The 10,431-nt window shown below is 42.1% G+C and overlaps 1 protein-coding gene across 2 annotated transcripts; it reads left to right on the top strand.

Moving 5' to 3' along the window:
- Positions 1-4,569, top strand: LOC147889029 (Got1/Sft2-like vescicle transport protein family). Of its 2 annotated transcripts, XR_015543028.1 has the most exons (7): positions 1-187; positions 345-398; positions 1,042-1,115; positions 1,353-1,470; positions 3,465-3,523; positions 3,748-3,997; positions 4,103-4,569. XR_015543028.1 is itself a non-coding variant. In XM_087392568.1 (6 exons), the coding sequence occupies exons 1-6, from the start codon at positions 59-61 to the stop codon at positions 3,824-3,826; spliced, it is 513 nt and encodes a 170-aa protein (XP_087248694.1). In that variant the 5' UTR covers positions 1-58; the 3' UTR covers positions 3,827-4,101. The 2 variants fall into 2 exon arrangements, 1 of the variants encoding a protein (XP_087248694.1); XM_087392568.1 differs by lacking the exon at positions 4,103-4,569 and having other exon boundaries at positions 3,748-4,101.
- The last annotated feature ends 5,862 nt before the right edge of the window (positions 4,570-10,431 follow it).

Raw genomic sequence — 10,431 nt, 5'->3', positions numbered from 1 at the left:
TCTTGGTTTGTTTTGGGGTAGAGATAGTCCAGTTTAGCTTAGCCATCTGCAGCAAGCTATGGATCGCATAAGTGGTGCAGTCGGTCAGTTTCGCATGTTGGTGGGCATGGACGACGAGCTTTCTTTAGAAGAAGAACAAGACCTCAATTTCATCGACGAGCGGTCATGCTCCCTCTCTCGGAAAGAGGTTCGCCCCTCCCCCCCTTCTTTTTTTTCGGTGGAATTCCATGTCCTTGCCCGGCATGGAATGCCTACTGCGATCGTTTGTGCAAACGCTAACACACAATTTATTGCTCCAGTCCTATTCGAGGACTCTTTCTTATGTATCTGTCTGGTGCTTCCAGAGATTGTACGGTTTTGCAGCTTGTCTCGTCATTGGCTTCTTTTGTTCTATTCTGGTAATATCACATATTCCGCAACTTTTTGATTTTTTTCTCATATTTCGTATTTTCAACATTTATGTTTCTTGGGCGTCTCTCTTGGATCAATGCGTTTTACATACCACTATCTTTGTGTCTTCATAATTGATTGTGGAATTCTTTGGCTCTCATCAAGAGGGCAACTGATTTTCAGCCATATCATCCGGTTGCATTGTGGTATTGCATTCGCTGAGCCTCAGACTCTGTCCTCTCCATCACTCCTCGCCTCTGCCTTACCTCCCTCTTATATTTGCTCAAGTGGAATCTGAAACTCCTCGAACCTTCTCAAATAATGTGTCAAATCACTTACCTTAATTTGCTGAAATCGTGCCCCATTCTCAAAGATTACCTTAATCTGCCATGCGATCCCTCCTCCCGCCAAACCCCCCATATGTTTTGGACCATGGCTGAGATTTGAATAGAAAAGTCGTTAGGTCTTTCCTTGAGAGTGCACATGTGCAACAATGATAGAAGCTGGGTCCATAATATCCAAGGATTATGAAGGATTGTGCAAGCATTTCTTTGTGGTTTTCCAATAGATTTATGTAGGGATGGTTGTTTAGCTAGTTTGTATGTGCTAGTATTTTTGTTTTCTTACTTGATTATGTGTTTGCATTGGCAGTCAATGCTTGTGTTCTTGCATCCAATAAAGTTTGCGATCACATTCACATTCGGCAACCTACTTTCTTTAGGAAGGTTTGTCAGCACCTCATCATGAAATGATGCTAGTGTTGAGTTTCAAAGGGATGCCTTTTTTGGGCAAATGCTACTTGTAGAGCAATGTGTTTGAAATGTAATGAGATCAGGTAACTGGAAAGAAAGAACTCTTCACAGGAACGTCATATGTCAACGTAGTTTTATGGGTCTGTAAAGAGTAGTTATTCTTGCTTGTAGGTTTGTGCTCATTTGATCTATAGTTTTTGCCATCAACAGCACGAGTTTCTTGATTGGGCCAAAGCAGCAACTGAAGATGATGATGGATCCAGTGCGCATAGCAGCTACGCTCATATACCTTGGCAGCATTTTTCTAGCACTTTTTTCTGCTCTCTATGTAAGATTTTTTCCTGCAGCATTCTTTTGTCCCTAACTTTGTTCTGGAGATGTAATTCTTTGTCGATACTGCTTGATGAATGTTAGTCAACTAAAGAGCTGTTAATAAATCTATCAATTTAGTACAGAATGGATAGAATTTAGCCTGCATGGAGACTGGATCTTTGGCTGTATGGACGGGGGCCATTAAGAGGTGAACACAAGAGCCTGTGTCAAGTATAATAGCCGATGTTGGGGGCTGAAGAAGATTTGTAAGCTTAATTACGATGGTGGATTTCCATTCCAAGTCCTGCCCCTTGCTTTGGGTTGTTTTGATTCCTATGTATACCTGAGAGTGTGAATGATGTCTTTCCACTTACTCTTTTAACATCGATTGTGGAGGATATATTGCTTGTTCCTGGTGATGGGAATGCAGATGTAAAAAATCGTAAGACTGCCAATAATACACACATAATGCCCTCCCTCCACAGTGTCACTTTCTAGTGTTCAATGGAACCTGAATAGAACAGTCTTGCCTCTGCTTCCTAGGATTTAGAGGTACGGGCTGAGCCTGCAGGCAACTCTCTAGCCTTCAGTGGCATCAGCATCATTTGTTCTCTATTGCCACTTCCAGGAAAGACGCAGTGGGAGTTCATGCCATAGTAGCTAGTCCCTTCTATCCGTGATAGTGTTAGTGGTTTTTCAACCTTGCGAGTAGACAGTTGCTGGCTTTTGCCACGAGTTATACTGGAACATTGTGAGGAATTCCTGCGATCCAATGCGAGTAGAACAGTTGAAGAAGGTGGGCCGTCCACTAAATCTGCCTTCAACAGTTCGACTTCAACAAATGTTTTGTGAACGTGTCCATACACAACTGCTCCTCATGTTTTGGTTTTCCATGAAAGCTGAAGAGCAGTAAAAGCAATGAACATTGTATAAAAGGTTGCTTATTTTGAGCTAGCTTATTACTTCCTTTCAAGTTGCGGCCTGCTGGTATTGTGATAATTCTTTCTATCTTAAATGGTGCGTTGCCCTATCAGCTAGATTTAGATTTAGATGCTCGTTGGGGAGAGACTAAAATGAAAATGTTTAGACTTCACAAGCAGTTGTAGCTTGAATGAAGAGATTTTGGACTATCTTTTGATTAGCCTTCTCCTTTAGTGCTAGCCTTCATCATGGCTGAGTCTGCCCTTCACCTCTGGAGTGCCGACAGAAACTAAGTACGAAGACTTTGTATAAATGGATGCTCAAGTATGTGTGGGTGTGTGGATTTGTATGTGTGAGAGCATATTTTTATACTATGGTCTACACCCACTGTTGGGCGCTGATGATGTCAGAGGGGATGTCATAGTAGCTAGTCCCTACTATGCACGATGGAGTTTATGGTTTTCAACCTTGTGAGTGACTATCATGAGATTGAAACTGCACTATGTTGTGTTTTTAGAGGATGAGTTTGGGAATGTTCCTGGATTCATCTAGGTATATTGTTTTACACAAGCACTTGTTGAGAAATTGTCAAATGCCCCAGGGTCAAGCCCAGGTGGCAGTGACAACTGGCTGCTTAGCCTGCCTGAAATGGCCCAAAAGGGCCTCGTTTTATAGGCAAGGGCCAGCAGCCTGGTTGGCCAAAAGCGACCAGCCAGTCGGTTGTGCTGGCCCAAGGTTGGCTGGTTCCCAGCCCTATATAAAGGGCTTTCAGCCCCCTTTCCACTCACTCAGCTTCCTCAGTTCAGGACTCAGCTCCCAGCCTCCAACAGCACTTCCAGCCAGCATAGGTGTGAGGTTTGGGTGTCCTATTTCTGCAGCATAGTTCCATCTCCTGCATGTCTTAGTTAGGAGAGTGGTCTTAGTATGCCGATTTGGCAACGATGTATAAATAAGCAGTGTACTATAGCTAGGTTAATCTCATGTGTCTCTCATGCTTGAGTTAGCCTTTTATATTCATCTATTTTCCGCACAGTAGTCTCTGCATGTTACAGAAATTTTCCTAAACGACTGGTTTGTGTGGTTTTGCAGTTTAGGAATTTGGCTCTAACACTGGTGGCTATTATTGTTGAGTTTTGTGCCCTCATTTGGTAAGATTTTTAACAATCCCCATCATGTCTTGATAGTGAGATGCACAGCTAATCTCTTGAGAAGCATGTAAACTAGTTTGAATTTAGAAGAAATTAATATTTTCTGTAGATAAATGTGCATATGAGATTATGAACTAGGAAAGAACTTAATAATTATTCCCTTACATGAGGAATATTTTTTAGTACTAAACTGTACAGTTGACCTCTAGCCCCTTTTTGTGTAGGTATTCACTGAGCTACATTCCTTTTGCTCGAGCAGCCGCAAAGAGGTGTTTTTCTAACTGTTTGGAAGTTGAGATTTAGCTCTCAGGAAAATATATCTGCTTGGTTTGTTTTAGCGGGCACTTACAGGCTCAACCATTTTACCAATGCGAGTTAAGCATGAGCTGCCAGTGTTTCATAAAGACACATTGGTAACTGTGGCATGTTGCTTTTTGATGCTTGCATCTGTCATGCCTTTGTATAACTCAATATGTAACAAGAAGATGACAGATACCAATAGTGCTTGCACTAAATTGTTTTTAGTATGGCAAATCCAAGAGAAATATAGTGCCATTCGTTGAGGCTCTCGCTTACAAGTTTTCAGGGAAAGCTAACAGGGTAAGCAGAACATGGCACATAGCTTAACTGTATGAGTCAACAGAATATATTTGCCCATATGGATGTGGACAGATGGTTTGACAGAATATGCTGATGTTTTTGGCGAGTTATTTGCAACATACTTCACATTTTAATGGTATCACTTTATGCAAGAAATGGTGCCAAGGAGAATTGCTTAGTTATGGCTCACAAGTTCTTGTGGCTTGAATCCCATCTCTCTGGGAAAACATATTTCATGTCCACGATGCTTTCATGTGGTTACTTTTAAAGAGAGATTTTGAAGACAGTTATATCCACAAAGACTTGTATATACCATAGCAGGTCCGAAACGTGTTTTGGGAGACCCCGAAACGTATGAAATGTTTCAGAAACGTTTCCTTTCTGAAACGCGTGTTTTGGGGCTCCTAGAAAACACCCAATGTTCAAAAAACTTAAATTTGCTTGGATGTTGGGAAGTTTGTTGTTGTGTTGCATTCCTTAGACATAGCATTTATGACATACCGAAAAACGCTCAAGCGAGAACTTTAAAATGTGATTTTATTTGTTTTATGATTTATATCTCCGATTGAATGCTCGATCGTATAAAGTATGGAACTTTTAATGGTGATAATCAAAATTATTTTAGTATTTTTGGAAAAAATAATATATTTAAATATCCTCGAAACGTTTTCAAAACCCCAAAATGCGTTTTGAAACTTGGCATTTCGAAACCCCTCGCCTATTATGATATATGCAAAGTTAGTTCCACTCCAGGGATGCTAGGAATCCATTGTTGTGTAACTTAGTAGTGCAATAAGAGGTGTTGCTCTTGATGATAACTAGCCACAATTGAAAGCGCGAGACTCATTGTCTTAGGTGTGCATCCTAATAAGGACAACTTGAATGGAAGTTTTATAGTTGAGGTAATGATATATGGCCTATTGTGCCACTCATGTGGCCTTTTGTCTACGTGGCAGCTATAGCCACATGCTCTTTCTTATTCTTCTCCATAATAGATCAGCTCCGATGGCTTGCTTGTTTATGAAATATGAGGCGATGGCTTGCTTGTTTATGAAATATGAGGCATTTCTCTCGATTCCTTTTTCATTGAAGATCATCTTGAGCTCATAGGTTGGGAGGTGACCTAATTCCCAACATCAGCTACCAAGATGAAAGGCCACCAATGTCTAAAAACTTTAGAACCTAGAGGATTATAGAGACTTTTTGAGTATAAAAGCCCAAGAATATTAGTAGGTGAGGTCTCATATGTACACATATGTGGAAGGTAGTGAGTTGAATTGGTGGAACAATAAGACATGAAGTTTGGTCTTTTGAACTGGATATGCAACAAATATTGTCAAAATATGTGCATGTTTTTATAGATATGTTGATCTTTTAAAGGGCATTTCAGCTTGCTGTTCATCTTACATATTAGCCACATTCGGCTCATCATTTTCACCAATAGATGATTCATCATCTATCCTTGATTGTGTACCTATGGGATTGTCTGGTGGCACCATTTTTCGCACATTCGCAGTGCATGGACAACTTGCTTTTTATCAACATATGTGGTTGGATTCACCATCCTGGAAAGTGATTCTTCTCATTTTCATATTCCTCATGGGTGTCTTATGCATCTTCTTCTCATTGAAGAACACATCATGGTTGCGTATGATCTTCTTTGCTTTTGGATCTCAGAGACGATAGACCATCTCCTTACTTTTAACATAACCTAGAAAGATGCATTTCCTAGACTCAGAATCTAGCTTCTTCCAAAGCTCTATTGGCATCCTAGACTCAGAATCTAGCTTCTTCCAAAGCTCTATTGGCATCCAAAGATGCCTCACGTCCAAATATATATGTAAATGAGAGTAGAGGGCTTCTTGCCACTCCATGTCTCTTCAGGAATACCATCATTCAAACTCTTACTAGGTGATTTATTGATCACATGCACGGTAGTCTTCATTGCCTCAGCCCAAAAACCACCAGAAAGGCTTGTAGTAGAAAGCATACATTGTAACTTTTCTTGAATCGTGCGGTTCATCTTTTTTGCAACACGATTTTGCTTTGGAGTACGAGGGGATGCGAGCAATGTTAAAAGTCATAAAAGAGACTCTCCACCATTGTTAATTCGCAGGTATTTTAGCGTTCTACTTGATTGCTTTTCAGCCAAAGCTAGTCATTTTTGAAATATCTGGAACACATCGCTCTTCTGTGCCATAGCATAAGCCCACACTTTCCTAGTTGCATCATCAATGAATGACACATAGTATTCAATTTTTGTTGAGAGACCACGCTCAATATCATGTGATTACATGTGCATAGTACTAACACATATAGAGTGTTATAAAGGAAAGGGTTAGATGTCTTAATTCCAACCCTAACCCTAATCTTAAATCGGTTTGTGTATATTCTACATTTTTAACTAAATCTAGTGTATAATTAGTAATTTGTGGTGTGCTCTCTAGCCGTGTCCTCTCTCCTTATCTCCACTCTTCTCCTCTTCCCTCCTCGTATCTTGTCATGGTATTAGAGCTCCCTTGCCTTCCCTTGAGGCATTGCAATCCACATTAGAGAGTGTGATAGATCGAGATTGATTGAGAGCTCTTTCATTTTGTTAATGAAAGAGGATTTTCGTTCACTTGACGGAGAATTTTCATCGATTCATTTGAGAAAAGTTTCCGTCCATTCATTCCATCCACGAGAGAGAAGTTTTTCATTCTTTATGAGAGTTTCCCTATTGAGAGTTGTGATTTTCGGGTGGATAAGGTATAAAGCTTAGTCTTCCTTAAGCATTGTTTGCATTTGGAGAGAATCGTACTTTCTCTATTAGTTCTAGGGAGAGGGACACTTTGTTCTCCTTTACACAGATTTTCAAGAGCGAGCTTTAGAGCGCCATAGTCTCTAAGGGCGACTCACACAACCTCCACGGCTAAAGAAGGCAGACTAAGCAACAAACTCTGGCAAAGGCTCGTAACAAGCAAGTGACCTCCTAAGCAACCACAGAAAGCAAGCAGCCATCAATGCGCAGCACCAAGCTGAAGCCACACGAGACAGCTCTATCACAGCAGAGGCGATTGCATCTCCTTCGAGTGCTCTCTACGTCATCGAATGCAACCACCACTCCTACAACTAAGCACCGCGAAGCCGACATTTAACGAGTTGTGTAGGTAGCTGCTGCGCCTCCAAACTCATGGCGAGCCTCCAAACTCACGGCGTAGGAGGCGAGCCTCCAAACTCACGGCCCGCATACAACGCCAACCAACATCTTTAGCCAGGCTCCTGAGGCGCAGCAGCCCACGTGTGCTCTCCACGGATCCCACATCAGCCTCTACAAGCAATCTCCATCGGCTGGCATCCTTTGGAGCTTCAAAAATGCCTCGCCAGCAAGGCACAATACCTCCAGCCTCCAACAATATCTACCTGCCTTACACCCTTGAAGGCCCAAACGCAAACGGCGAAAGACACCGCGCTGTGGTACGACTCTATCACCTCTACTCTCTATGGCCAATGACTCTCTATGCTTAGCCAACTGAGCATTTGCACTGACGGACCCTGCAGCCTAGCCGCCTGCACCGGAGCACACGGGCTCACAATAGCTCCTAGTCACTCCATCTCTGCATAGACAAAGGCGACGCTCCCGGCTCCTCCATCGCCTTCCACAAAGAAAAGGCGACAACGCGGTTCCTCCATCGATGCACGAGCGACGACCATCTGCATCTGCTTCAGTTGCTGCCAGCTTCGTAGCGTAGCTCCAGCATCATCAACTCACAACGCCAAGCAACGACTAAGGAACAACGCGTTGCTTCAAATGTACACCCACAGCAGTGCACCCTCTACAAGTAGCTTCTGCCATCACAGGACCTCGAAACTTCCACGACGCTCACGACTCCTTGCAACAAAACGATAGCCGGCGATGACGGAATCCCAAAGATTCTGTCCGATATCTTCTTAAGCCCGTCAGAAATTCCGGTGGCCACCTCACTAACATGTGGCAATCCAACCCTATCCTCAAGGTTAGCCACACCTTGGTCACCATTCAGCCACGTGACACCTGATCTGCCATGTCATCTGGGAAAGCTTATCCTCCACGTCATCCATGCCACATCGGCAGACTCTATCCTACCACGTGAACAAACTGGGGTCCATGCCACATTACCATCGACAAAACATGTCAGCATTGACAGGTGGCACTGTGTCACATCATCATTGCCAAGTCAATAGGGCCACATCATTAGGGTTGACGTATAACCTAGGTCAGGTCAACTTGAGCTTGGTTAAATCAATCTGACCTTGGGTTAGATCAATCAACTACCACCTCACCTGTCTAGTCAACACTACCCCCTATAAGCACACTGGAACCCTGCCAGGCACATTGTATGTGACTACCTGTGCCACCTCATCACATAGTGCCCCAGAGGCATACCCCTTGACAGGCACAGTCAATACATGTGACCCCTGACTACCACATCATCACTGAGCACATTTGCACCCTTTTTGCCCCTCCACCTAGATCAAGCCGTATCTCTTGATCTAAGAAGAATTTGAGGGCGCTCCAAAAAGAAAAATGGCTTAATCTATGCACTCGTTACACCACACACACATTTTGCGCAAGTATCAATCACTTTTGAGCCTTGCCGACAAATCCACTTCCTACACGCACATTAGCCTCTACATTGACGCATCTGACCCAACACAAAAAGAACCAAAGAAAGAAATTATATGTTGTTCTTTTCTTTGATCGATGGTTGTTCTAGATCTAGATCAGAGTAGAATAGATCACCATAGTGAAGACGATTTGAATTTCTCCAAGTTGCCAATCTAAGCCATGTCTAAAATTCCCGACTAGTTCCTACTCAGAGTCAGTTCCTACGCTCACATACGGTTTTACATATCACATTACCTGAAACCTGATGTTCATCAGTTCAGTGAGCAAACTTCAGAGTGTTCAGAGGCATTGACCAATTGTTCAATGGGCAGATAGCACATGATTTAATTTCACACACATGCCATCATTGTAAAGCTTATTCGGCTATTTTTCGGCATTGTGTACATCATTTTGAGCCTTGTAAAGCCTCTTAGCTATTCCCGACATCATTTGCCACAAGCCTTGTAATAACACTATATTAGAGAATTTGGGAATCTCGCAAGTCCCACTTTCAAATAATTGATTAACATTTGATCATGTGGCTAAATCTTAACCTTCAATTTGAAAGTGGGACATGGGAGGGCTCCCTAATATAGTATTTAGGATAGATTTCACTTTCAAGTAAGGGCTTAAGATTAAACCATGTGGCCAAATCTTAACCGTATTGGGAATTCCCAAACTACATGAAAATTCCCAAATTTCCTAATATTATGTTTAATTCAGAATGGATTATATATTGCAGTTCTATCTTCACCGACAGCTCAAATTTCTCTTGCTACAATCAGTGTTTTGCAGTTCATTCAGATCTAAGTGATTTCATAGACACTTTAAGTGCATTTCTTGCACAATGTCTACGACCAATAACCTCAATCTGGAGGCATCGACTAAGTTAGAAAACTATAATTAGGACACATGTAAATACCAAATGGAGACCATTCTTGTACTTCAGGACAAATGGGAGTATGTTGATGGATCTACACCTAGATCATTGGACGATCCAGCCAGTAATAGCTCTACTCCACCTATTGTCACAACATTAGCAGCGGGATCTACATTAGGATCTCCAGCTACATAAATAGTTTCTGCACCTATAGCAGATCTTGCCATTGTCGGAGCACAGGTAGAATGGGACAAGAAAGAGAAGTATGCATATCATCTCATCAAGCAGAATGTGCAAGATGTCATACTAGGATAGCTCAACATCGTCAAGACATCAAAAGAAGCATGGGATATGTTCGTAGCTCTCTACGAGTCCAAGAACACTACAGGATTCTCACACCGAGAAACCAAATAAACCAAAGTTTCCACAACAGCAATGAAACCGGTCATGCTTACATCCTCATGATCAAAGGCTACAACAATCAACTCGTAGGAGGAGAGACCATGAATCCAACAGAAATGGTCCAAGTCATCCTAAATAGACTAGGAGATACAAGAATCTAGTCCAGAGTATTGCCATTCAATGGCCAATTCCGACACTGGAAGAACTTTAGTTAGTTTTACTTGGTGAAGAACTTAGGACACATGCCATTCATGCACACAAAGGTCATATTCCAATGATCAAGCATTCATAGCTTTAGATAGAAGCAGAGGCAGAGGCAGAGGCAAAGGTAGATCATTCCAAAGAAGTGGTCATCATTAGCAACAAAATCATCATCAAAGTCAAAATCAACATCATCAT

The sequence above is a fragment of the Dipteris shenzhenensis genome, chromosome 21 (genome assembly GCF_047967505.1).
Source record: "Dipteris shenzhenensis isolate YYH24624 ecotype China chromosome 21, Dip_SZ_1.0, whole genome shotgun sequence".
Taxonomy (NCBI): Eukaryota; Viridiplantae; Streptophyta; class Polypodiopsida; order Gleicheniales; family Dipteridaceae; genus Dipteris; species Dipteris shenzhenensis.
Note: the sequence above shows the minus strand (reverse complement) of the source record. Positions and strands in the feature narration are given on the sequence as shown.

Excerpts from the sequence above, each read along its gene's own strand:
- LOC147889029 (XM_087392568.1), top strand. The coding sequence starts at position 59 with ATGGATCGCATAAGTGGTGCAGTCGGTCAGTTTCGCATGTTGGTGGGC. Across the intron at positions 399-1,041 it reads GCTTCTTTTGTTCTATTCTG|TCAATGCTTGTGTTCTTGCA; the intron begins GTAATATCACAT and ends TTGCATTGGCAG. Across the intron at positions 1,116-1,352 it reads AACCTACTTTCTTTAGGAAG|CACGAGTTTCTTGATTGGGC; the intron begins GTTTGTCAGCAC and ends TGCCATCAACAG.